Source organism: Catharus ustulatus, chromosome 7 (assembly GCF_009819885.2).
Source record: "Catharus ustulatus isolate bCatUst1 chromosome 7, bCatUst1.pri.v2, whole genome shotgun sequence".
Classification (NCBI taxonomy): Eukaryota; Metazoa; Chordata; class Aves; order Passeriformes; family Turdidae; genus Catharus; species Catharus ustulatus.
The window spans coordinates 2996702-3024627 of NC_046227.1; the positions used below are offsets into that span (position 1 = coordinate 2996702).

At 46.1% G+C, this 27926-nt stretch overlaps 1 protein-coding gene across 1 annotated transcript in view; it reads left to right on the forward strand.

Moving 5' to 3' along the window:
- The first annotated feature begins 22750 nt into the window (after positions 1 to 22750).
- ABCA12 (ATP binding cassette subfamily A member 12) overlaps positions 22751 to 27926 on the forward strand; it is a 79607-nt gene continuing 74431 nt past the window's right edge. The window contains exons 1-2 of the mRNA XM_033065322.1: positions 22751 to 22819; positions 26666 to 26759. Of these exons, the coding sequence (XP_032921213.1) occupies positions 22751 to 22819; positions 26666 to 26759 (163 nt within the window). The remainder of the gene's footprint in view (positions 22820 to 26665; positions 26760 to 27926) is intronic.

Below are 27926 nucleotides of genomic sequence, written 5' to 3' on the forward strand. Positions count from 1 at the left end.
TTAACTGGTTAAAGGCTCAGCTGCAGCACTGGGACAGCCCTGCTGTGTGAGCAGAGTGCCCTGCAGTTAATTTGCAGCACAAGGCCTGGCCCCAGCTGCTAATACTGAACCAGCAATAATGCCAGCACAGGCAGGCAGCATCCCTGCCCGCTTCTGTCACGTTTTCATCGGCCACACAGGTGGTCATGGTACACCTGCAGCTCCCAGAGCACTCAGACTGCGTTAGGCTCTCCACTCCCATTAAAAAAGGAATAAATGGAAGTTTCTAGCTCTTACAGGCAAAAAGGTGGGAAGTGCAAGTGCAGCTGGAAGGCCCAGACACTTGGCTGCTTTGATTTGTGAGTCTCTGGGCTTGGGCAGTATTGTCTGTGTGAGGAAGAGTCAAGCCAGAAATACCAAACACACTGAATAAACCCAGAGTGTGTATTACTCTCAGTAGCAGCTAGTGACAAGCAGTAATAAATTACTGCTCAGGAGGGTGGCTGGGGCCAAATGAAAATATACTGTTAAGTGGTGCATGAGCACTATCATTATGAAAATACACACCTTGGAGAGAATAAAAGTTGTGCGAGGAGTACGGCTGAGGTGGGTTTTGGTGATGATTAATGTATGAGCAAATGAACAATTTGACAGAGCACTGCATTTTTATCCAACATCAGAGAGAAACTGTTCCAGCAGGGTGGAATACTGTGTATTCCTGTCAGCCTGTGCACAAGGACAGAGATGCTGCTGCCTTCAGACAAACAGGGGAGGGACATTATCAGAGTCAATAATTGGCTCTGTTGCCTGTCCAGCAGTTCGTTGTCCCTTGGCACCTGAGGTGAGGTTTCTGTTTGCACAGGAGTGCCAGGGGGTGGTTTGGGCTTAAACCCTGCCCCAGGACAGGAAGGACATGGAGCTGTTGGAGCCAGTTCAAAGGAGGTCACCAACATGATCAGAGGGATGGAGCACCTCTGCTGTGAGGGAAGGATGAGAATTGGGATTGTTCACCCTGGAGAAGGCTTTGGGGTGACCTAATTGTGGCCTTCCAGTGCCTGAAGGAGCTGGCAAGAGAGAGGGGGAGAGACTCTTTACAAGGGCCTGGGGTGACTGGACAATGGGAGATGGGGTCAGACTGGTAGAGAGCATGGTTAGATTGGATAGTGGGGAAAAAATTCTTCCCTGTGAGGGCAGTGGTGCCCTGGCTCAGGTTGCCCAGAGAAGCTGTGGCTGTCCCTGGATTCCTGGAAGTGTCCAAGGCCAGGTTGGATGAGGCTTGGAGCAGCCTGGGATGGGGGGGTTTCCCTGCCCATGGCAGGGGATTGGAACTGGATGATCTTTAAGGTCCTTTCCAGCCCAAACCATTCTGTGATTCTGCATCCGAGAAGGAATGTTCTGGCTGTGTGCTAGAGGAGTGTCTGGATTTGGATGTGATTGATATGTCCTGATTTGGGGATGGATTTGCAGAGAAATCAGGCAGTCTGTCCCCCCAGAGATTTAGTTTTGCTTTATAGAGCTTAATTTTAATTGGTTTTGGTGATGTTTAAAGGATATTCAAATATCCTGTGCTCAGCTCATGTCCCATCATTTATTCAATAGGAATGAGGTCTCACTGGAGCTTTTTCCTGGTGTTTTAAAGTGTTACAGAAGCTTGTCCTGAGCCAAGAATGCAGTAACATCATATTGAAAATAATGGGAAGAGGTAAATGCTAGAATTACAAATACCACATTAAGGTTATTTCTAAATCACACTAGGGCCTACATCCAAGAAAGAAAAATCAGGCTTAATAAGCACTGTGCTCTGCTGTGTTAATAAGGAGAAGCAAAAAGAGGAAGAAGCTGAATAGAGGCACACAAAAGAGATGGTGTTGCTGGTGTTTGGACAATACCCTAGATTCCCTTCTCTTTAGGCTGTAGGGAGCAAGCAGTGCTTTTCAGCTTGGCTCTGAGACTCTGTTGTGAGTCTGTTTTCCACTGTTGGGTTTTTTTCATACAGCAGACCAACAAGAGTGTAGAAAAACAAGTCAGTTTGGCTGCTGATTAATTTGTTAGGGTAGGAAGCAAACAAGGTAGGATTCTCCAACTACCTTCAGCTGCCTGTGGGCTAGCAGAGGGTGGGGAGGAAGAACCAGACAAAAAGTAGGATGTCTGTGGCTGGCCTTGTGTGGGGCTTCAGAGAGGAAGGTCACAAGTGGTGAGCATTACACCAGTGCTCTGATCCAGGTCTGTCTGACCCCAGGAAAGGTGTCTCATCATCACAAGGCTGCTTTGGGAAGAGGTCACTGTGGGCAACTCTGCCTGTGTGAACACAGTCCTCAGCTTTGAAATTCCCCATCATAGCAAGCTTATCTTCCTTAACCAGGCCCTGCTTCCATTTACATCTCTCCCCATGCCTTTCCTCAACAACCTCTTGCCTCTGCCATGCTCTGTGTTGCCCTCAAGCAAAGATTGTGGCATTCAGCATGATGTACATCTCAGTCCTGCTCAAACTCCTGTTTTCTTCCCTGGCAGTTATTTAAGTTATTTAAGCAATATTGTTCTGATATCTGCTATCTCCCTTGAGGATGCTGTTTGCCAGGCACTGGGCCTCAGTTTCTCCAGTCTCCCAAAGACCAGAGTCTTGCAAGCACTAATCTATGCCCCTTACTCAGTATTATGGGATTGCTTACTGCAAAGGTCTCCTGGAGGCTTCAAGTGCCTGTCTCAGATGCTGCACAACACCAAAGGTGACAGTGGAATTGAATCCAGGCTGCTTCTCAAGGGTTACTGCTATATGTATACATGCTTCTGGTTTGTCTGCCTTTTGCTCTCAGGGTTCATGAAAACTTCAGGGTAAAATCTTCTTGGTGTATTCCAGGAGAAAAAAAAGCTGCTAAGTGTTGTTCTGTTGAACCTTGTTCAAGAGCTGCATCACACTGCCTGTGCCACTCGCTATGAGTTAACTCTGGGACAGCTTCAGCACTGAGCTGATGAACAGGCCAGGAGTGTTCCACAATAACAGAGAGGCTCAGGAGCCCTGATGCATTTTGAGGGGTTTTTTCAGCCCTTATCAGCTTGGAGCAGCTTTTGTTTTACTGTATTCCTCGGAGGTCCCAGTTAAATCACATCCGTGGCGTGCCAGCTGTCAGCTGTCACTGTAAATCCCTGCTCAGGGTCCCATGGAGCTGCTGAAGTGACACTGAGCCTTTAGCTGGAGTTCAGAGACACCAAAGAGCCCTGCACGTTCAATCTGTCCTGGGGTGTGAAGGTTACATCCCCTCTTCACTCACCAACACCAGTGGTGGGTTTTCCCAAACCTGTGATATCAATGTCTCATGCTTTTCCTGCAAAAGAACCAATTTCCTTGTAATAGAATAAATATTGCAGATTTCAGCCTGAGTTATTCTCCTAATGCTCTGGATTATGAATGAGACCCAAAGGTGCATAAACTGAAGGACAATTTATTTTCTGAATGCTCCCATTCCTTTCCTCCCAGAGGCTGGTTCCTATCCAAGCATAGAAGGAAAAATATTACCAAAAAAGTAAGAAATAGTTTCTCTTGTTGGTGACTCAGTGCCTACTCTATGACCTGAACCCCACATGTAGGCTGTGGCTGAAGAGGTGTTTGCAATTGCAAATATGGGGCTTGCAGTAAAAATAAAAATTCCATCCACTTTGAGGTTCCTTGCCTTGTCAGGCTATTTGTGTGAAAGGAAGAATTCCCAGAGAAAAGAAAAGAGGAAGAAATATTTAGGTTGGGTATTTTTGGTGTAGGTGTGAAAAAATAACTTTATCCACAAATAAGAGGCTGCTTTACCTTTTCACAGCACCATGGGATCCCAAAATGGTTTGGAAGGGACCTCAAAGCTCATCCCATCCCAGGGACACCTTCCATTATCCCAGCTTGTTACAAGCCCCATCCTGGTCTTGAACACTTCCAGGGATCCAGGGGCAGCCACAGCTTCTCTGGGAAATTGAAATCCCAAATTCATTGGTGTCTCCGAAATTGAAATCCCAGATTCATTGGTGTCTCCGAAATTGAAATCCCAGATTCATCGGTGTCTCCCTTTGCCCCCAGCTCTTTGGACGCCGGTGTTGTATCGCTGAGTGGAGGGCTGCTGCCGGGAGAGCTGTCCTGCCGGGATGCTGCCGGGATGCTGCCAAATGCGCAGGGAAGCGGCTCCCACTAGAGCGCGCTAGGACAGTTAAAACGGAGCTGGTTTTGTGCTGGCATCAGGCTGGAACCATCAAAGATGCCTCTGTAAGGAACGGCACTTTGGTTTTTCAGCAGGGATTCTGGCTAAGTTCCCCATGTTTGGAGTACAGCTTCCCTGGATGAGTGTGGAGCAAAGCCAGCTGAAGCTGCCTTAGAGCACTGAGGTCTGGGCTGGGACCCGTGCTGGCAAAACCTGTTGGAAGACCCTGGCCTCACAGAGGGCAGAGAGAAGCTTTGTCCTCCATCCCTGTCTCATCTCACAGCCCCTGTGTTTGCTGCTCTCTGAGGCAGAGGAAGTGGGTATCTGTGCAGTACTTGGACACCTCGAAGTCCCATTGTTGGTCTGTTGTTGTCATTTGTGCATTTTGAAACTACCCCTAACAAACCTGCCCATCTTCACAGGGGAAATTTCCTGCCTCCACCCAGACCCCTGTCTGCTACCCTCGTTTGCTTCATGTTTACTTAATTAGCCAGCTGGAGCATAATCCTTTCATGATCTACGGTCTAATACATAAAGATGACAGTGACATGAATCTTGGCTTAGGTTTCAATTTGCATGTTAATTCATTGTGGTTCCCCAGATAGCTGGAATTTGCTCCAACAGGATCTGGGAGATGATGAAATGGGCGGGGTGTTCTGTGTCCCGGCGAGAGCCTGGAGCGATAGGTGACATAGTTTTACTGTCCACCAGGCACCATCTCTTCTAGATCTACAACAAAAAGCAAAGCAAGGTGAAAAGCAAAGCAAAAATCCTAAATGAGGAGCTTTCCTTAGTACAAAATGCAAAGAGAGTCATGGCTCTGGTAGTTGAGCAGCATCTGGAAATCGGTGAAGCCTGGTGAGAGAGCCTGCAGCAGCTTAGGAAGGAACTGAGTGATTTTGCATAGCAATCCAGCCCCAGTCATCCCTGGTTCACAAAACCCTTGACACGTTTTCTGGAGAAGAGAGAGACTCCAGGCAGGGAGGAAACAGTGATTTCCTTGAGTGGGAGACAAGCCCATGTTGGCTCTGGAGGGTTTAGGCACAACCCCCATCACTGCATGGGACTCATCCTTCTGTCTGACATCAGGAGCTGGCTTAGAGGGAAGGGAATGCTGCGAGCCTGGGGGACCACGGGAGCACTGTCAGGCACACAGCACACTGACAGCAAACACAGGCAGAGCTGCCATTTTCCTGCAATGCCTGAAAATACAGCAGCTTGCCAAAGGTGGCACTCCTGGAAAGACAGCCATAGGTGGTTATTTATCTGTTCCATTAGAGCTAACTGAGATCCAGACTCGGGAGAGCCGGGATCCAGGATAAAAACAGGGCTTGCCGCAAGACCCTGTGAGCTGAATAGAAATCATGGCTAAATAGGAGGATGGGAAGAGAGACAGAGTGGTGGGAAGAGGCATGGCCAGCATCACTCAGCAGGCAGTGCCACAGCCAGCAAGGCTTGGAGCAGTCTCTAGCTGGCAGATGGGGTTAGTTGCAGCAAAACATCCATTTTCAGATTTTGCTGATTTTACACAGTCTAATTTTAATAGCAGATTAAAAGAGTGACTTTTTTTCAGTAAGAGTAATTTTGTTCCTTCCCTTTTTCCCCCCCTCCCAAGTAACTGCATTTTGACCTTAGAAACACAGATGGCATTTTAATGAAGAATTGTGGGGGCAAATAATTGGAAATAAATGTTGTCTCTTCTCTGTATTCAAAACCCAATGGCTTTGGATTTTCCAGGAGTTTCTTGTGCTTTCTGGAAATTCTCTTATCTTGTATGCCCTGCATTCAAAATCAGTTGTGGCTCCTTTCTGTTCTGACCTTCCTTGCTAAGAGTCTCAAGTCACAACAGGACAAATTCTGTCTTTTCAAAATCATCTTCCTGATATTTTATGGCTAGAAAAAGAAGGGGGTTTTCCCCCCAGAAAACATTAAATCAAGCCTTTTAATTTTTCACCTCAATCAAAACCAAGTATTTGAAGTTGTTCAGGATGCCTTAAAGTGACCATTTCCAGGTCCTAGAATAAACACTGCCATTTTCCAGATACTACTTTTCAGGAAAGTAGGATTTAATTATGTAGCTTCTGTTCCATTAACCGGGTTCCATTAATATTTTGAGCCACCTTAGTACAGCTCTTTGGGAATTGGGAAATGCAAGGTTATGATAAGCCTGTGCAAATTCAGTGTGGGGTGTTGGTGTTTCCCTGCATGAAAAACCTGCTCTCAGTTGAAATCTCTTGGTGAAAAGCCCTGGGCAGGACTGAGTTCCATCAGTCCTGGGCACAGAGCGCCCGTGTTCATGTGGCAAATCCACCTGGAAGCAGCAGGCAGCCTTCAAGATGGGGATGGCAAACACCACCCCTCATTAGGCAGAGCTGAGGCAGGTACTAATTAACCTGGAGCTGCAGTGGTGCTGCTCATGCCTCATGTCCTGATGAGTCCTGGCTCTCTTGGGGCGAGGGCAGGATCAGCGTTGGCTCTGCTTGGTGCAGCTTTCCTCCACCTTTTCCTCCACCTTTTCCTCCTCCATGCATTTCAGGTGTGGAAACTGTGTCCCTGTGCCCATCTGTGCTCAGTGGCTCTGGAGCCACTGGAGCTTTAATTGCGTGGAGCTGTTTTCCTGAGTTAAATTAGCAGGCACATGGGGGTGACAATTTCAGCCTGGTAGGAGGTTGGTGGTAAAAACTGAGCCTGAGACTCAGGCCAAGGCAGCAGAGCCAGAGGGAATTTAATGGGACTTCCTGCAAAACACAGCTCCAGACTTCCAATTGACTCTCTTCAATTTGCCTAACTAATGTCTTCTCCAGCCCTGCTTTTTAATTAATGATACTATCATCAATCACGTAATTATGACCTCATCTCATTCTCTGTTAAGACTTGGGTGACAAATAAGGACAGGGTCACACTTCAGTTTGTATTGCTGTGTTTTATTGCCTAAATGAAAAGAAGCAAACATGCTGGGGACAGAATTCCCAAAACATAAAATTCTGCTGACAGTAGGCAACATTTCTGGAGAGCTGGAAAGTAGGACTTTTTGGTTGGTTGGTTTTATTTACACTGTTTTCCACATAAATACACACCTTGTCAGACCTGGGAACAGACTCTTTTTAACTCATCTCACGAGCACACGTCAGCATCATAACAAACACATGGGGAGGAGAGCTATTTCTCCAGGCAAGAGGCAGCTTAATCCAGTGGGTCAGATAAAAATCCTTCAAATAGAATATGGGAAATTCTTTTCTAGATTAACCACTGCAAGGGACTGAAATCCCAGTGTTAGGCAGCATCAAATTCCACTGATGCCATAAACCATGGCAAGGAGCACAACCAGGAGTAGGAATTAAGAACATGATTGAATAATGTGAAAGAGTTTAATGTTAGAGATTTGGGTCTAATGGTTTGGGGAAACGATGGTTAATTCTTCACATCCTGTATTTTTGTTCAGGTTTGACATTTGCCTGCCAAAACCTCCCTTTGCTGACCCACTGTTCTGCATTTTCCTGGGTTATCAGCATCATCCCATCTGGAAAGACGGTGGCTCTTTTCTTCACAGACTCTACCCTTGCACAACAGAAATAAACCATGAAGGTTGAAAACTAGGAGAGAAACATTTAGAATGTATGGAGTGTTTTTATAAACCCATCAATTTTCAAACAACTTTTGCAGTTTCCTGAGCCTAACTTGAAAGTTATGAATGTTTGGGGTAGGCAATAGCACACAAACAATACCCACTCCCAACACATGTATATTCACAAGCTTCCCACTGTTGGTCCTGTGAAAGCATTGCTGTTTCTCCTACAAATAATTCCATGTAATACTATTCATAGTGGTGTGATGCCCCACTTTGAGCTGTGTCATGCCATGCAGCAGTTTTGCTGCTCATTTCTTGGGAACTGAAATACTGCAGCCCTCTGAACTTGCTTTTCTGTTCCCCCCTGATTTTCACTCATGTTCAGATTTGCACTTAGTCATCTTTTACAATCCTTGCTTTTCCCTGTGTTCTCTTTTCTACAGCATGACCGAAATTTATTTGCACAGGGTTTTTATGAGCTTCTGCCCTCACTAAAAAGGGGCCAACTTGTCTTGGGAAGTTTCCCCCATCAGTTTTGACATCTCTCACAGCCTGCCATTCCTTAGCATTAATTTCTATCACTTTCCCCAGTTTCCCTGGAAGAAATTCTGATTAGGCAATAAGTGCTGGGCTATCCATCATTTCATGCCAGTCACAAGTCACAGGGTTCTTCTCAGCCTGGAAGGCACCGATCGTTCTTAATCAACCTGACTGTGCCACGGGTAGCGGAGTTAAAGACCTGATTTCCTGGCCATCCCCCTGGGATCCTGCCTAAGCATGGCAGGAAGGCAGAGCCATTGGCAGAGCCCTGTAACAGTGCAGCACAGCTGATTAAACCCCTGCAAAGCTCAGAGGGCTTCACAAAAGTCCTGTCAGTCAGCCTGCATTTGATTTCAGGTCTGATTTTCATTTGTTTACAGTATCGCCCATTATGTGTAGAGTGTTTGCTAAACACTGAAGAATAATGGTCCTGTCCCATGTAGCTGACAGCAGAAGGGCTGACAAAGGGAAGGAAGGCAGTAAAAGAGGTAATTTATGTATGAGTCATTTTTCCCAGCCAGCTGTGCTGATAAAAAATGGCCATTTTTATGGGAAGGCTGGAAAAGAGCAACGAAATTACCTTTCTGTAAAAAAAAGAAAACAAAAAAAAACCCAACACAACCCAAACCAAAAGAAGTATTTTGGACCAGCAGATGGATTAAAGATGACTTACTGCCAACAGCACAGGGAAGGGAGTCCTGGGGAGTCCTTGGGTTTGTCAGGGAAAGATGTTTCTGGCACAGACACCTGCACCTAAGACAATACGGGGACAGCAGCAGGAGGTGCTGCCTACGGCACAGAATAACCCGATAAGGACGCAGGAAAAGAGAGGATAGGAAGTCTGAGAGATGAGAACTGATAAACAGGGGTGGAGTTAGGAGCTGGGAGCAGTGGCTGAGGCAGGGGAGGAAATCGTTGGAGGTGTTTTTTCTGCAAATTGCCGAGCAGCCCTGTATCCGCCTGGTGCACAGAACTCTGCGGGAAGATTTATGTTGTCATCCCGCCACGTGACTTGGGCTCTGACTTTGCTCCACTTAGAGGCAATGACAGACTCCTATTGATCCCTGGGAACCATAGAAATCAAAGAAAACTTGCTGTGGCAACTGGCTAATTCAATAAAAGCATCGATTTTTCCGGCTGGACAATTAGAGAGCATGAATGCAGCGTAGCTGATTTCTGTCTCTGAATTAATGTAACAAACGATCATTGATTCAAGGGAGAGGAAACTGTACCCCAAAGGAAAAGACCTTCCATAATAAACATCCCCAGCCTATGTGGGCTGGTCTCTAATGTGCCAGAGATAGAGCTGGTTATGATGCTGTGTCTCTCTTGGTTAGCACACTTAGGACTGAGTTGACTGTCACCTCTCAGAGCAGCCAAGGTAAAGGCAGGCAGACAGGGCCAGGGAGAGCCCTGGAAAGGTGATGCAGGAGACCATGGAGTTCAAAACAGGCAGTGGGAGCACCTCATAGCATCACTTCAGATGAATGGCTCTAGTTTTGCCCTGGGTTTGAGGTAGAACCATGGAATGTTTGGAGTTGGAAGGGACCATAAGGATCATCCAGTTGCACCCTTTGCCATGGGCAGAGACACCTTCCACTATCCCAGGCTGCTCCAAGCCCCAGTCAACCTGGCCTTGGACACTTCCAGGGATGGGGCAGCCACAGCTTCTCTGGGCACCCTGTGTCAGGGCCTCCCCACCCTCACAGGTAAGAATTTGTTCCTAACATCTGATCTAAACCTGCTCTCTGTCAGTGGGAAGCTGTTCCCCCTTGTCCAGTCACTCCAGGCCCTTGTAAATAGTCTCTTCATTTCTGTTGTCAGCTCCTTCAGCCATTGGAAGGCTGAAATCAGGCTGAGCAATCCCAGTTCTCCCAGCTTTCCCCACAGCAGAGCTGCTCCATCCCTCTGACCATCCTGGTGCTTCCTCAGGACTGGCTCTAACATCTCCAGCTCTTTCCTGTGCTGGGCCCCCAGGGCTGGAAGCAGCTCTGCAGCTGGGGTCTCACCAGATTGGTGAGTTCTGTCTTCCTCCACAGCGGGGAAGATACCTTGAGCACCCCCTCAAAGCCTTAAAAGAGGAACTTCTTAAACCATGTGCAGCAGCTGTGAACAGGCCCTGAGATTTTTGGAGCTGCTGGGTATTTGCAAACTGAGATCCTGACTTCATGCTTTGCTGCCCTGGCTCAGGAGTCAGTGTTGCAGGCAGTGGGATGATTTCTTTCCCAGGAAACTGGTGTGCCACTTGTCCATCTGCAAACCCCTTTTGCTGTTGAGATCAGTTCTAATGGTGTTGAAGCATCTTGAACTCACTGCACTGTGATGGCCCCCCAGCCTGGGCTGAGGAGTCCCAGCTGCTGACAAAGCTTCCCCCAAGGGTGACACATCCCCGTGTTCCCAGCTCCTGATTTCAGGCTGGCTGCTGTCTGTGTGCTAGGGCTGTGCTGCAGTGCTGGCACAGGGGTGCTGCTGTTCCCTGCTGGGTGTCACCTGGGCTGCAGGGGCAGAACAGGCAGTGACATTTTACCAGCTGTGGTTTGCGTCAGTGCCTGTGAGTCAGGGCCCTGACCCTGGCACAGGTCTCATGTTGATCCCTGGGCTTTGACGTGCATGGGCCATCCCAGCACCCCTGACCTGCCAGAGACACCACCTCCTCTCACCTCCCCACTGCTTCTGTGCTTGGTGCTTTTTGTGTTCCCTTTCTAATGGCCTGTACCTGCAATAGAGATGTTCAGAGAGGGCCCAGCAGACACAATGCACCTCCTGCCCTTCATCACAGCAGCAGCAGTGAGGAGGTGTGATAAGAGCTGTGGAGCATTAATGGAGCAGGATGCTCAGAGCTGGAGGGGAGGAGGGATATTTCCATCAGTCACCAGGAGAGAAGCTAAGCTGCTTTACAGCACAGCCTGCTAGAAAGTGGTGGTTAGATAAACGTGTCTATTAAAAGGTCAGGTGTGGTTCTGAGTTCTGGGCTGACACTTGCACAAGCTGTAAATGATACATAATGAACACCTTATTAGATTAGTTTTGTCTATTTGGGGTCACCCTGAACAGCCCATTAGACAATAGGTTTCTCAGAGGCTGCCAAATGCTGAATCTGTAACTTGTTTGAGAGCAGTTTATGCAATATTTGGTGATCAGATTCAGAGAATTAACTGGATATCTTAACTAATTTGTGTGCTTCTCTTCACTGACCATGGGACCATAACTCTTAGAATCAGATTTCTCATGTGCAACAATCAGAGGGACAACCCACAATTAAAGAGTCACTACCCCAAACTGCTCAATTGTGATGGCCTTTCTGATTATCATGGCTTTTTAGAGTCCATGGTTTTCAGCTTTTCTTTTCACTTGTGAGAGCTGCAAATTAATCTTTTGCTTCAAGTAAAGAAGTATTCTCATTTATATCCCAGATCCCAGCACCACAAACATCAGGGAGAAAACTGAAATACCTGAGAGCATAAAACTGCAAACATACTTTCAGACTACAGTGCAGGATTTGCTCCCAGTAAACTGTCAGAGCTCCTGCTGGAAGTGGAGAGTGCTTGCTGAAAAACAATGTGAAAGGTGCCAGACTTGTTTAAAAACTCCCAGGCACATTTTCATACTTAGAACTTCTCTATCAGTACAGTAGGAGAGCTCCACTCATGTAAGTTCTGGTAGCTGTCATGGAAGCTTTTTGTTTCCTAGGTACAGAGGCAACAGTGGCACAGGCAAGAGAGCTTTGATGCAGAGTGTTCAAAAGCCTGATTTCTATTTCCTCTCCAAAGACCAGCCCTCCAGAAGCCTTCCTTGACCTCTTCCAGCTATGAAATAGTCCAGGATAGGCTTTGGTGCTCATCTCCTTAAGATTCTTCCATGTTCTCCCCACAGGCATCTTGCCAAACAGCCAAGGAAAGTGTTGCTAGCACGGCTTTCTTCTGTGGATGGATTTTGATTATTAATAAAATGGCCGGGATGAATGGAACTCGTTCACATCTTGTCAGAGCAGCACAAGCAGGATGCTGCTTTTATTGCCACTGCCCCTTCCTCCTCCAGATCATCCCTTTCATGTGCCTGAGCAGCACTGAGGTGACTGCCTGCTTCGTTAAGAACTGCGACAGGGAGCCAGCTCAGGAAGTGGTTTACAAACAGCAAAGGGAAAACTCAGGGACAGAATGAAAAAGAGCAGAAGAAAGAGATGATTGCAGTTTTAAGTTGAATTTCCACGACCTTCCAAGCAGGCATTCCAGTATGAGCACATTAAATTCACATATTTCTCAACAGCAAGGGCTGTTTAGCAATAAAGACCTTTGGCACTGAAAGAGGCTCAAAACAAATCTTTGGAGCCAGCAATAAAACACAAGGAGTGCCGCGCTGAACATCACTGGGTCGCGTAGCTTGTTAAGGCAAGAGGTTGGAGGCTTATTTGTGCAATCCCTGCAAGAGATGTTGTCCTGTGACACCCTCACTGTCAGAGATAACTGCCTTGGAGATTAAAAAGGAAAAAATTAAATGTAGCCCTGCAAAAGCAGTGTTGTAGCCATACTAAAGGAAAATGTGCACACCCACTGACACACAGAACATGAGAGCTTTTTGAAACTTGAACAGAGCTGCCACTGGAATTGGGTTTAGAGCTGTTGATTGTTGCCTTTGCTAAAAAAAAATAACTGCAAGAGAAGCTTGTTGTGCATCCTCTGAATACCTGATCTAGGGGAAGCAGGGAAGTGGTCCCTTGCCTTGGCAGGGACTTACAATGAGATCATCTTTAAGATCCCTTCCAACCCAGGTCATTCTATGATTCTGTGATTCTGGAAACTGAAGGAAAAAAAAGTCTCAAAGCCAATGTATAATACAGTGTCTTGTCTGGGAGTTCATAACATCCAGTCCAGGAAAAAGGCAGTGTGAGGTTTTCACATTTTCTCCTCTAACAAAGGAGCGGTTTGACTCCCCAGCTTTCCTGAGACCTGAATAATGAAATAGTTCTAACCAATGTTTATATTAAGGTTTGACTTTGGTGGTGCTTTGCATTGCACCCACAGCGTGCCAAGAGCCTCCCTGCCATCCAGGAGAGGCCTCTGGCTCCCACTGCCTGGTGTCCCAGTCCTGCAGGGATTTTTTCCACAGGCTTTTCTTCCCATTTGTGGGGAGCTGTTCCACTTTGCAATTGTCAGTGGAGTTAAGCGTGTGTATAAATGACTGTAGAAATGGGTTATTTAAACCTTGGGTTTTGTAAGGCCTATAAATTTTAAGATGGTTTCTTCCAGGCATTTTGCAGGCAGATTTGAGTTTGCCCTGCTCATACTCCAAGGAAAACTGAGGAAATGTGGAAATATGTCCATGGAGATGACACACCATTACAGCTCAGCTCCTAGTGAACTCCAAACATTGCAGCCACAGCTCTGTGTCCCTTTAAGAACCAAAGCAAATATAGGCACTCTTCAAGACTCAAGGCAAGCTAATGCTGAAACTCCCTGTGCTCTCACACCACAGTGTGTAGCTGTGTGTATGTATGGGAGTTATTCCATGTTCTTACATGCAGGAGAGCTTTTTTCCCAAACTCTCTCTCCCTTCCCAAGCCCATTGTTTAACCAGTGCTTGATAAGCACGTTTTAAATGATGGTTTTCATCAACTTTCCCATGGAATTGAAGATAACCTCACTGTCCCAAAATATTAGTTGTATCCAATAGGCATTAACATATGGGACTGGGGGAGACTCCAGAAATCCCAGTGGCATAGGAATGCAGAGTTTTACACTGATGGGGCCCCAGGCTTCTGCCTGCCTCCAAGTGATGAGCTCCTGGGCAGCCTTTGTGCCCCAAGCAATCTGAAAATAGTCCTGCAGCACAGAATTGCTTGCAGGATTTAGTCCCATTGCTAGCCCACCCTTGTTCCAAATTAATCAGTGCCTAATTTGCTTCATGTAAATGCAGGAGGTATATTGTTGATTCTACAATGAAGAGGTATCATGGAGTCCCCAGTTTGCTGTTCATGGGCTGAGAGGAAGAATGTTTCCAAAAGGAGACAATTATCTGTTATTTGCTGGTTTCTGCTGTTACATGTTATGTTACTTTTGCACTTCAGGTCTCTTCACACCAGTCAAACAGCCTGAAGTGGTGAGGAGGTTCATGCCTTGCTGTATCATCTGCCTGCTGCTGAATGTTATCTCCAGATTCATCCTCTGGTTTAACTTCTAGGAGAAGTTATATCCCAGATAAATACACAATCCCATTTGCCCTCAGTAGTCCTTAATGTTGTCTTGCAGTTGTCAGGATGGCAAAACTGAGCCTTGCTCACCCACTTCTAGTGAGACACAGGTATGTATCTATCACAGGCTGACTTGGAATTAGGTTTGGAAAGACAGGCATCAGTTGGCTCCTTCCCAGGGCTTACATGGATTAGTGTCTACAGAGGGCACCCTCTTCCATGGCATTTTTTCCTCAAGCAGACATCTGATGCTACTTCACTGTTCTTGGAGGCAATGAATGTTGCTTCCAGTGCATCATCAAGTGTCTCATTATTAAATAATTAGAAAAGGTTTTTTATAAGCATTTTGACTGCAAAGAGCCCCAATTGCTGTTGTTATTATTACCCTCTGGCAATGCAGAGGAAGACACTGGTGAATCTTCCTTTGATCTTTGTTGAAACAAGCTGAGAAAAATGGGCAGATCTTTGGACTCTAAATAATTATACTATCCATAAATAATAAAGCTGTTTGAGGCCCTTTGTAGACAAAGGGCCCTTTGTAACTTCCTGCCCAAAGGTGTTCATCTCCACACACAGGCACAATGTCTGTGCTGTGCTCCTCTCCTATAACTGGTACTGATGCCTGCAATTCTGATTGTGGTAGTTGTAATGGCATCCAAAAGGACACTCATCCTTTGGGATGGGTTTGAGGGGTATTTTAGAAGGGGTCTTTATCATGTAGAAGCTTTTTTGGACAGAAATTTTTGGGGGACAAGGAAAAGAAGTCAAGAAGTAACAAACAATGCCACTTTTTGGAGATTTTCAGACATCCAGGTTGGCAGTAAGAGGAATTCTGGCCAGAAGCTGAAAATCCCAGCAAGATATTTGTGATATCTTGGACTTTAGGCTGAGGAGTCCAAAATACAGTGACCAAACAACCTTGCTAATAATCAGAGGGGTCTGCCAGGCTTGCCAGACATTCAGAGGTCCTGGCTGTAGACAACTTGCCTTTCAGCTTTACAGTGCACATGGAGTAGGACCAGCACAAACAGGACCTGTCTGACCTGCTGAGGAGATCCTGCATGCTGCACCACTCTGTCCCCACCAAGGCTTGCTTTGGGTGTGATTGACCATCTGTGGCTATCCAGAAGCTGCTGGACTTGCTGTGCAAACCCATCCAGCAGTACTGGAGTTTAATTTCTCCTCTTTGTCTGTTCCATGTGACAGCAAAGTCCCAATATCAATTCAAAATTTCATCCTGATATAATTTCTGTTTGAAAAATGGAACTGCAGCATGAGTCAGCTCTCTGAGGAATAAATCTGGAGTGGGGTCTGTCTGCTTGGGCATCCAAGGACGTGCATCTTACAGGACACCTCCCAAGGTAAGGGCAGATCATGGAAGCCCCAGTGAGGATGTGTAAGGTGGCAGGGAGAGGGGGACTGCAAACTCAGAGTGTGCAGGTCCAGCTGGGTGACAGTACAGCTTACAGCACATCCTACAGCCCCTCCAGGAGCTGCCTCTGTTCCATGCCTCCAAGGATCAGGCCCCGTGCCTTGTGCTCAGGCACACACAGGTTTGGAAATGCAGGCCTTAGAATGAGCCCTTCTCCTGTGCACTGCACTTCCTGAAGGAGCAGGCTGATTCCTCCTGGGAAGAGTGCCTGGTGCTACAGTCCTTAGGGAAAGGAGGGGTGAGCACTCTCTCCCAGGCTGAGTGCAGAGTCCTTGCCCATCTCCACCGTGGGAGTCAGAGAACCAAACCCTCTTTTGGGACAGCTGCCTGTTATCTATGACCTGAAGAGGGAAAAGAGATCTTTCACCTTTCCTTTGCTAGGAATGAAGCAGCTCTTCTGTGAATGAAGCAAGGCCTCCTGTGCTCCTGTCTGTGCTCCTCCATCACTGTGGTGCTTGGGAGGGATTATTACAACACATATTTTTCTCTACAGCAAGCAAGTTCCCAGCTCCAGGAGGCTGACAGGCCTTGTGTAACTTGTCATTACTCATCAGCACTCCCTATGCTCGTTTAGATCTCAGGGTGTGGTTTTAATTAGCTGCTTTTGTAATAACACCCAGGTGACTTGGTGATGGATAGTCACCCTAGAAACCCATTAAGCAGGAGTGTGGTGGCTCCACGTCCTCAGACTGTGCTCTCAGATTGCTGTTTGCTTCTAGACATTGAGCTTGTGGGGCTCCTTCTGCCCTGCCCCACAGCTCCCGAGCCTGTTGGTGGATAAATCCCACAGAAATGATCTGTAGATACTGCATTTTAGTTTTCTTTTTTTTGTTAGAGTTGAGATTGAAAGTTTGACAGTTTGGATTTAGATGTTTATTAATTCTTATTTATATTACAGTGAGTTTTACAGTATTTTTAGCTAATAAGCTAAAAATGGCAATGTATTTTTTTTCTACAAGGCATTTTAAGGCCAAACTGTTAAATTAAGGATGGACACTTAAATTGTTTTTACTTTTAATTTAATAACTAATTATCCGTGGCTTGCAATGCTGAATTTTTAATTTAATTACAGAAGTACTACTAGACCTATGAAGAAGACAGACAAAACTTTCACCCTAAAAGTTTTATTTTGCTTTTTATGTATTACTATATTTTGAAACTTTAAATTCTAAGTTTTCTACCATGTGATAATACATACTTTTATCAAATTGCACACATGTGATTTTAGCTTTATTGCTCAATTTTGAAGCTTTTTCCACGGCCTCAGGTCGAAAGCTGAGTTTTCTTGGGGGGTCAGTGCTTGTTAGCACAGAAAGCCAAAAACTCTCAGTTTCCAGGGTTCCAACAGGTAGATTCTTCACTGAAATGTGCAACCAGGTAGTAGAGAAAGAATATGATAGTGCCTGGGCTGGGAGCCCTGTGCTTGTTTTACAGAGTCCATGTGGGAAGGATCATGTGTGAATGCACTCCAGCTATGGGGGGAACAAACACTGCTCACAACTCAGCTGCTAAATCTGAGCAAACCTTTAAGCAGGTGTTTTATTATCCCATAATATAATAAAAAATACGTTTTTTCCTCTGTTTTGCATTACTATGCATATTGGGTCAAACCACTGCATTACAGAACATAGAAAAAAACCTTTGCTAAATCCACACGACTGAGGATTTCACTTCCTTTGATGTGCAAATATAGTTAATTTTTAATTTGATACAATTTTAATCTTTCAGGAAATATATTTTCATTGCATACAGAACAGCTGTTGTCCCCAGCGCATCCTGCCTCTGTGTTTCCTTATCCTCACAGTCTGTTCCTGGGCCTCTTGGAAGCTGTTTTATTGGAGCTTTTTTGGGCAGCTTTGCTGACACTTTGGTTTGGAAAGCACAAGTTGTGCCCAGCCTTGGAAATACCAAATGTTCTTTGCAAAGACAAATCTATTTTTCCCAGTGACCTTGCTTTGACCTTGTTAGCAGAATAGTGTGATCCCCAATTAGTCCATCTGTCAGCTGTCCAGGCTCACGTGATGGGACAGGAGCATTGCTGGCAGATTGGAAACCAGCTGAAAGCACCAAGAATGATAAATGAGCAATGTCAGGATTTGGACACTGGTAGCCATCTCTTGTTGGCATCAGATCTGGGTTTAACATTGCTAATGATCTGAAGGAAGGGTTAAAACACATCCCAATGAAACTCCCATATCAGCCACTTGCTGCAGCTTTGGGATTCAGTGGGTTTGTGTAGGTTGGGAGTTGGGCCCTGACCCCAAGAATAAGGATTTTGAGGAAGGGTTTTGATGAAGCAGGCCCCACCCATAACTGTGTGAGCACAACAGACCCCAAGCTGGTGGCTTTGTTACACTCTCTGAAGAAGTGTGCATTGCTGGGCTAAATTGAAGAGCAGGAATGGAGTGGGGGTGGCTCTGCTGTGCCAGGGAGAGACCAAACTGGGGTTGTTAGTGCCAGGATCTACCAGCAGCAGCTGCCTTTCACTGCTCATTTTGTGCCCACAAGTGCTTGCTGACTAACTTTTAATCTTGATCCAGTGTTGCAGGTCCATGGGATCACAGGAGTTTGTAACCACTGGGAAGGGGGAGTGTGAAGCCTGCGAGCAGCACTGTGCCAAGGTGGGTGTGAGTGTGGGAGCCTCACAAATCCAGCCCTCAGTGCTGGGCGTGGTGGGAAATGATTCATGCACCTGTAGGTTTGCTAGCACCAGATGTGGCTGAAGGTGACCTTGGGAGCAAGGGAGTGGGGTGAAAGCCTGGCTGGGACAAGGGCACTTCTGAACAGAGGCACCATGGCTTTAAAATCCAAAGTTCAATTTCCCTTTCCTAAATCTGCTCCAGCAGAGCTTAAGAAGAAAAACCCCAATGATGAGCTCTTCTGCAAATCCTGTCCCAAATGTTTCAGCTTGTCATGCCTCTAATTCATTTGCAGGAAGCTTGGACTTGGGCTAAAATGAAATTTATTTTCATGCTTATCTGCTCTGATATCAGAGTATGCCAAAGCTCTGCTTGGTCTGGGGGCTTCTTCCTGGAAACAAGGCTGCTTTGCAGGAATAAGGAGTTAATATCCAAGAATTTTGAGCCAAAAATCAGCTGCACAGTTCTCCTTGACCTCTTTGGAGCAGGCCCTGTGTGATAAAACCCCTGTATTGAAGACAGTGACAGACCACTGAGGGAAAACTGTTTCCAGCAGGGGCTCCTTTGCAAATGCATTTTAATAGGGGGGAAAAAAATCACCAGTAAATAGTGGAAATGTGTTTGGTGGCAGAGTGGCTGCTGTGGTGGTGCCATATCATCTGCAGTTTCATAGTGACCAAAAATAGTGCTGCCTGTTTTAGTTCTGAGTGTTCTGAAGGTGTTTTAAAAATGCTGAGTGAGCATCTCTCTCAAAACCATGTCTTGTGCCTGAACTCAAGCACCCAGGAAATGTGTAGGAATTTGCATTTCCAGCCTCCTGCCATGCCACTGGAAGGAACTAGGAGCAATTCCCAGAGAGTGCGTGCAGCCTCTCCTGGGGAATGCCGTGGGCTGCCCAACAAAAGCCTTTTTTTGCCATTTCTCACGTGGTGTTTCAGTTTGTCTTACACCACTGCAGCATCATCCAATGCTGTGCACTCTGTTGCCTAATGCTGGCAAGTCCTCAGGCAACTGCTGCTCCACCTGTGAGGGAGGCAGGGCTTTAAATTGGTTATAGACTTTTAAATTTTTCCTTCCTTGGTGCTGCAAGGGCATGTGATGTCAGAATAATGGAATTGGTGAGGTTGGAAAAGACCTCAAAGTCCAAGTATTTATCCAGCCACCACCATGTTCACCTCAGAACCACATCCCCAAATGCCACATCCACATTTATTTTTCAATATTTCCATGGACAGAGACTGGCACTGACTTCAAGGGGGTAAATAATCTGCTCTGTCAGATTTGATCCAGCTCCCCTTTTATTTCACAGCCAGGAGTGTTGAGGAGCAGACAGCTGCATGTTATGGTGCTGTGTCATTTTGGCCAAGAAACCAGTGAAACATGAATGGTGAGTGTGGCCATTTCTTCACATCCCCATGCTGTTAGGGCTGCAGAGAGCCCCCAGCACAGCACCCCTGTGCAGTTTTCTCTGCTCATGGATCTTTGCTGCTGCCTGTGGCACTCACAGCTGCCAGCCCTGACACGTCAGGACCCATAAGGACATGTCCTCCTGCAAGAGTATTTCCAGCACTCTTGCAGATCATTCACTCGTGGGCTTTATTCTGTCTTGCATCACTTGCCTCAGTTTTCATTTCTCACAGAGGTAACTGGGCATGCTTGGGAAGTACAAACGCATTCATTGCTACTGAAATAAAAACTCCTCCACTTGACAGAGCATCCCAAGGAAAGGTCTGTTTGTGAGTTCTGCTGTGTGGGGCGAGTCTGTGTGGAAGCTGCAGCCCCTGCAGGGTGATGTGAGCTGTAGCCACTGCTGCAGTAACAGGGAATGAATCATTTGCATTGGATAAAATCACAGTTCAGAGCTCTCCTGAGAGCTTCCTCGGCTCCATGGGCACAGAAACAGATGCTGCTTTTCTTCTCAGTGATCTGAACCAACCCTCAGTGGGTTTGCCCTCCAGCCCAGAAGAGCCCTAGTTGTTCAACTAGAAGAATAAACCAACTGAGGATGTATTAGGAGAGGGAAGAATTTGGCCTTTCCCTCCTTTGCCCCCTGGCTATTTTCACATTGGCACACTGGGACCTGTTCCTGCTCTGGTCACTTTGTCCACAGCCTCCTGTACCATCTGCAGGAATTATTAAGTAAAGGAATTAAAAAGCAGAAGAGTATAATGGTTTAATAAAGTCCTCATCTTGTCTTCTGGAATGGGAATGCTGTGGTGTTTGGGGAGTTGAATGCAGGTGCTCTGAGAGCCAACTGACATTGAGTTATTCTGATTTTACAGTGGTGATCTCGAACAAATTATCCTTTGGGTACTTCCCAAGGGGAATGTTTGTTGACTCAGTTCACAAAGGAAGTAAGGATGTGCATTTGCTTGGGAAAATTATTATCCAAATCATAGTGCTCTTTTGAAACAGTTGTTAGACTGAATACCAAAAAGAAGCAATCAGACACTTGCCTTAGAAGACCTTGGCAAAGCAGTGAATGGTGAAATTATAAATTTCTTCTTTCTTACCCCCTCAGAGCAGAATTATCTTTATTTGGATTTCTTTTTTCAGCCCTAGAGAGGAAGTGAATGAAGTCTGCAAATCATGTTTGGGCCAAATGCAGTGAATCTGGCTGTGCCTCCTATGTGCAGCTGAACTAGAGCAGTGTCCCAAGCAGCAGTGCTTGTTCTTAACTCCCAGACCCAAATGAGATCCCTCTCCCTCCTAAGGCTATTTAGTAGAGGGGAAAAAAAAGAAAGAATGTAGAGCTGGAAGGTTAGACATTTCTTTTTCTTTCCATTGCTATTAAAACTATACCAGGAAAGCCTTTTAGGTTAATTTTAGCTCCAGCTTCACTCCCACTGTTGGAATGTCCAATCTATTTAGACTGAGGTATGTGGGGCAGGGACTGTTCTGGATCTGTTGCCATTCCCATCTTTGCAGTGCTTCTTCACCAATCCAGAGAAGCTGTTTCCCTTCACCAAGCACCACATCTCTCTCTTCCTCTTGGTGCTTTCAGCAACCCTTGGATCAAAACTCCTTTGCTGCCACCTCCACTCCGCTCCCTGGGTGGAGTTTGGCAAGGACTCCTTCAAGATGTTTTCATTTTTGAGGCCCAAAGTTGGTTTGTGGCTGAAAGAAATGCCATGTACAGGAATGGTTTTTGGATGTCTTTTGTGGAATATGCTGAGAACAGTGATGTCTTCCATTGCTTGCCAAGTGCTTCAAGGATGGTTTTGGTGCTGCCAGATACCCAAGGGGAACCAGAGCTCTTCCAGCTGACCAGAGCCCATCAGACAAATACATATTTCAGATTTATGCTGGTCCTTTTGTGCAATGAGCAGCTCCCTGTGCTGTCATTGCTTCCCTCTGTACCTCCCTTTTCTCTTTCATCTCTGGCTGTTGTTTTTAGGTACCACTGGCTTGGGGAATTCAATGATTAGTTGAATAATGAGCATCCAAACCACACTCCTGCTCTGAAATGTTATGAAATCTGATCCATTCTCGGGGGATTTGGTGCATTTCATGGAAATCAGTCAGTGAGAACCCCAGGACTGATTTCCTGGAGGAAAGGGAAGATGCAGGAAGCCAAACAGTTAGAACACCTTTCACCTCTTTCATTTAATTTACTTGGATGGGTAGGTCTAATTGAGACATTGAGAAGTATTCAAACCCCCCTAATTCCAAATCAGAAGGAAGATGCATGCTGTGGCTGTGGCTGCTTTCTTCCCATTCCCTGTAAACTCGGGGAAGTCAGACTGGCCTGGCAAGTGGCCGAACTGTGCCGCTGATGACACCTCTCCAGCAGGAGCGGTGTGTGGGCAGACAGGGAGTTTCATCATGGGGAGGAGGAGGCATGCATCACCTTTTGTTTAAGCAGCAGCATCTTTTTGGAATGCTATCCATTTTATCGGTTAGGGCTTGGACAGGGAGCATCCAGGAGAGGCTGGATATTGTAATTAACACAAGTGGAGGCAGGCTGCTGCATCTGCCCGCCCGCCCGGAGAGGAAGAACCTGTTGAATTTGCTAGGAGCTATTGCTGTGAGGACAAGAGCCACAGTTCCTGGGAGTACAGCAGCCACAAGTGGATGAAGTAGCTGCTTCAGAGCTATGCTGTGGGGAAGAGGCAGAGGCCTGGATTTTGGACACTGGGTGCCCTTTGGGGTTAGAGCCTCCACTTTTGCCTCCTAAGCGCGGGGAGGAGGAACACGCAGCCCCCTCGCTTTCGGTCGGGTGAGCCAAGGATGGCTGCGCTCTCTCAGCACCTCAGGATCCTGCTCTGGAAGAACTGGCTGAGTGTCAAGAGGCAGCTGGTGAGTGTGGGAGCAGAGGAGTGCAGGAGGGGGAACCTGGAGACACCAGGAGCTGAGGAGCAAAAGGGGCACTGCAGAGAGGAAGGCTGTGCTGTCAGAATGGGAGGGTGGTGGTAGAAGCAGAAATGGCACAGAAGTGAAAGTGAGTTTTGTGGGAAGCTCATGCATGAAGGCTCAGGAGTCCAGATTGAGTACCAGGATGACACCTCTCTTGTTCCCTCAGTACAATGTCTGTGCAAATAAACCATGCAGGATTCATGGGCAGACTGCAGTTCTGTACCTGCTGCCGTGTGAGCAGACCCTGTGGCTGGTGTACAGCCTCTGAGGAACCCCTGGGATTTGGGTGATGGGGCTGCCCTTAGAGCCATTTGTAAAGGTACAACCTCTGAGGAACCCCTGGGATTTGGGTGATGGGGCTGCCCTTAGAGCCATTTGTAAAGGTACAACCTCTGAGGAGCCCCTGGGATTTGGATGATGGGGCTGCCCTTACACAGAGCCATTTGTAAAGGATGGATAACAAAAAAAGTGGCTCTGAGAGATGCAGGTAGGATAGGTTTCCACTGCAGTCCAGTGTGTTGCAAATCAAACACCCCAAAGATCTTTCTGTCCAAAAGATGAACCATAGCCAGCAATGTCCAGAGAGTGAGCTGCAGCAGCATCAGGGAGCAAATGTTCCTTTGGGAGGCATTGCATGGCCAGGCAGAGTAGTTTTGTCCTAGTCTAGTTTTGGTACAGCTGTGTGTGTATTTTCAGCAGAAGCCACCATAACCTGTGCTCCAGTAACCCAAACATGGTGGGGTTTAAACTTGCCTTGGTGGAGTGGAAACCTTGGCAGGCACAGGAAGTGCTGACCAAAGGGAAATGTCCATGGAGGATGTGATGTGAGGGTGAAGTGAAAGGCCTTGGGTGAGTGTGTGCTTTTGCAAGGCCTGTTCCAGCTTACCCTGCCCTGTCTCTTGGTTGTGGAGCCTGATTCAGAGAGGTGCTGAGTGCCTCTGACTCCTGTGGGTATGCTGTGTGCCTTAGAGGATTCTTCACTGCTGTAAAATACACTTTTCCTGAGGTGCAGAAGAATCCCAATAAATTACCTCTAATTTCTCAAGAGAAATTGTAACAGCCTCATTAAAAGCAGAAGGTTTGGGTCCCTTTTTAGCTCTTGTGTACCCAGAGTAAATGCCACCTAAGCCCTCCCTGGGCTTCTGACCACAGTCTGACTTGCTGTAATTCTGGTTTCCTATGGAGTTGAAATATCAACTCTGTAGAACTGAAATGTCAATTAAAATAAAAATCTGGCCACTGCTGACTATTTTATGACAGGCATGCCTTGCAGCCCTCCTTAATTTCCCTCTCCTGCTTCAAATTAGAGAGCTTGCTCAGACTGAGGAGGGTGTAAGGAGCTAAACTCTGATCTTTTTGGGAGCAAAGTCGGGCCTGAGTGCCAAAGGGAACTGGAGACATTGGTGTCTCTTGCATGTTGCACTTCATTATTTAAACAGAGGCAGAAGGGGGAGAGAAAATGTGCACTCACCCAGAGATCCTAAGTAAGCTCTGAGAGATTAAATCAACTTTTAGCAGTGAAATAATCCAGCAACTAAGGGATTATGCAACCTACATCCCAGTTCTCAATGTCCCAAGAGCCAGACTGAGGTTGGTTTTGGTTCCATTCCAGTCAACATGTTCCACCTGCAAGCAGTTTGGCCAGGATGGTTGTCTTGTTTTTGTTCACTAGAAATGCCTGGGACAGTGGCAATGCTGTGATGTTGCAACTGATGTGCCCAGCTACTATTAAATCCAATTAAGTCACAGAACAGAGATACTGAGAGAAGACATGTCTGGAAAGTGGGGAGTATAAGCACCATTGTAGCTCAAAATGGGGAGGGACAACGATTTTCCTGAGTAGGAACAATCAGTATTCATTTATTGTCCCAGGAATGTGACAGATGTCCAGCCCTTCCTTTAGGCAGCTTCTGACTAATATCAGTTTCTGTGCTGTTACCCCATAATTTTACTTTAGCCTGTGTGGTGCTAAACAAGGAGGACACATTAATAATGCCATTTGCATGAGAATTAATCACAGTTAAACTGCATGTTTGGAGACTGATTATAGGGAAAGCATCTGATATAAAAAATTACTAAAATATGTCAGTGTCAGTGCTGGATCTTGTTAGGAGTTGGAAAAGCAGGAAGGGTACTGTCTGTCTAGGCTAAAATGTGACTGAATGCTGAAATTATAGGAGCATCCTCTGAAGGGGTGTGTGGGGAGGTGCCTTGTGGTTTGATGTCTGTCACTTGCCTATTTTGGGGCATGAATTTGCTCCTGCTTCCAAGCCTGAGTCACCTCCCCAGGGACGATAGGGACGGAGTTGCTGTAGAACAACCATCTTTAAGCTGAACTGCTCTCCAGGATTTGTTTGTCTGTTTGGCTTTATGTTCCAGTGAGTGTTACAGGAAATGAAAACACAGTTATAGGTTGGAATTACTTTGGAAAAACAGCTTTGGGTAATATGTGCTGATCTGAAAAAAATAGCAACATAACGATGAAAAACGGGATTATTTTGAAGAAAGGCATCTTTGCAGTTCTAAAAACTGGCATGAAGATAGAACAGCAATTTTGTAGCACAGAGTAGTTTCAGCTTAACTACTGATGGATGGAAAAATCTTAATCTAGTAAACATGGGAGCCAGCTCACCAGTTAGTGCAAAAGCAGGGGATTATCTGAATAATTACAATTTCCTAGCTCCCAAAACACCAAGGTTTATATTTTAAGATTTTGGGCATCCTCCCGTAGATAGGTTTACTACACTAGATGATTAATTCTAGTGTTTACTTAATTCTTGTCCATTGAAAGGGGCAACCCTCATGTCAGAGCCAAGAGTTCTGTACGTGTACATGTGTACATTCAATACATTAGGGCAATATTTCACAATTTCTCTTCCACCTTAAGTTAGATATATGGAAGACATTCTTCCCTGTGAAGGTTCTGAGGCCCTGGCACAGATTGCCCAGAGAAGCTGTGGCTGCCCCATCCTTGGAAGTGCCCAAGGCCAGGTTGGACGGGGCTTAGAGCAAGCTGGGATAGTGGAACTGTATCAGCTTTAAGGTCCTTTTAACCAAAACCATTCTGGGAATCATCTCAGCTCATCTGTATGGACTGCTAGAGTCTGGAGATGGAAAGGTGCCAGGGATTTGGGTGCTGGGGTCAGAAGCTCTTATAAAAGTTTTTTCCTTGATGATAGGTGTTCGGATGTGTGTTCTCTAGGCTGGGATGTGTGTTCTCTAGGCTGTTTGCACAACTCCACAAACCCCTTCCTTTACCATGCTTGAGCTCCACATCTTGTGAATGACCACTGTGAAAATCCTTCCTTCCAGCTCTACCATGAGCATCCACTGGTTGTGAAAGACAGATAAATTTTTTGGGGAAAAATGCTGTAAGCTTGTCAGACACTTTAATTTTGGGGTATAGTTCAATCAAAGTCCTATTTACCCATAATTTCATTGAAAGGGAAACCAAGCTTTCACACTGCAGCTGCTTTATCTTTTGGTTGGTGCTTCCCAGCATGCCTTTACTGTGACACAGCAGTGTCTCAAAGCTGGGTAAACACTGTCCCCCATAATTATCAGCCAAACTGAAACCTTGTGCTGCTTCCAGCCTTGTTATTTGCTCTTAAAATCCCCGGTAGTTTTTCTTCCTGAATAGATAATGCTTGGATTTATGCATGCCAAGAGCGGTGTGATTTACAGTGCACCTTGTAACTCACTTAGGGCACTGCTTGTTCATTCCAGCCAGGCTCAGGGTAACATCAATGGCACAAACATAACCGATATATTTTCATTGCTCTTTTATAGGTATGGTCGTTTGTTTTAATTTCCTGGCCTGTGGTTGTTTTCATAATCTTGGCCATTATCCGTCTCAAATTCCCTCCAGAACCACAGCAAAACTGTAAGTAACTGGCTTGTTTTTATGTCTGTGGGGTTGAGTTCTCATTTCAGTGACTGATGTGTTCATGTGATGTGTTTTGTTACTTTTCCAAATTTGGCTCCATGTAGTTTCCAGTGGAGATTTCCTGGGATGCCTTACACTGTAAATAAAATGGGTGTGCTCCTCTGAGGTTGTTTTCACTCTTTTTTTTTTTTTTCCAAATTAGCTTTTTAATTAGAAAATAACCTTAAAGAACTGTCTCATCAAGATTTATTCACATACTGCTGTGTAGACAGCAATATGAATTTCCAGGATAAACTGAGGGAAAAGAGGGGAAGAGCTTACTCAGTAAAATGAGTAAGGGCAAGTGTGATTAGAGAGGTGAGGTGCAAACATGAGATTGGTCAACATGAAAGGTTTTACCTTGTGCATGTCACAGGCAAAACATGCACATTAAAATAAAGTTCACATTAAAGGATCTGGCTGCTAAGGCTCAGTTTGAAGAGTGATAACTTGGCTCCTGGGACCTGCTGGTGCATGTGAGCCCCTTGGAATAAAAACAATAAAAACAGCAGCTCCTTGGGTGGGTCAGTAGTTGTTGGGGGTCAAATGGGTGTTTTGCTGGTTCTGCTTGCAAGCCTTGCTCCTTGGGTCAGGAAGCGTCCATCCCAGAGCAGGGCTGCACTTGGGTCTGCTCTACAGCACTGCTGCTGGTCACTGAGTCCTTGCCACCATCAGAAGCATGTCCCAGCACTGGGCACATTTGTTCATGAAGTTACAGAGTAAAGCAGAGGAAGGAGTTCAGTTGGGAGCTTTTTTATCTTTCACAGTGTTAGTTTTGGGTTGAATCAAATGATAGAGCCATAGAATGGTTTGGCTTGAAGGGACCTTAAAGATTTTCAACACCACCATGGATGGCCCACGTGGGGCTGGCATAGGCAAGGCTGGGGATTTGAATTTGGGGCAGGGAGACTGATGGAGGAGGAGAGGAGACAGTGACTGGCAGCAGAGGAGACAAGCAGTTGGCTGCCAATGTTTGTAGCTATCCCATATTGGCAGGGATCTGCCTCTGAACACTGGGAACGTTCACCCTGGTGAGTGACAGGTGTGATTCTCTGGTTAGAAACTCATTCCTCTGTGAGGGGTGAGAAAGGAGCACATTGTGACAAGTACCAGACATGCAATTAG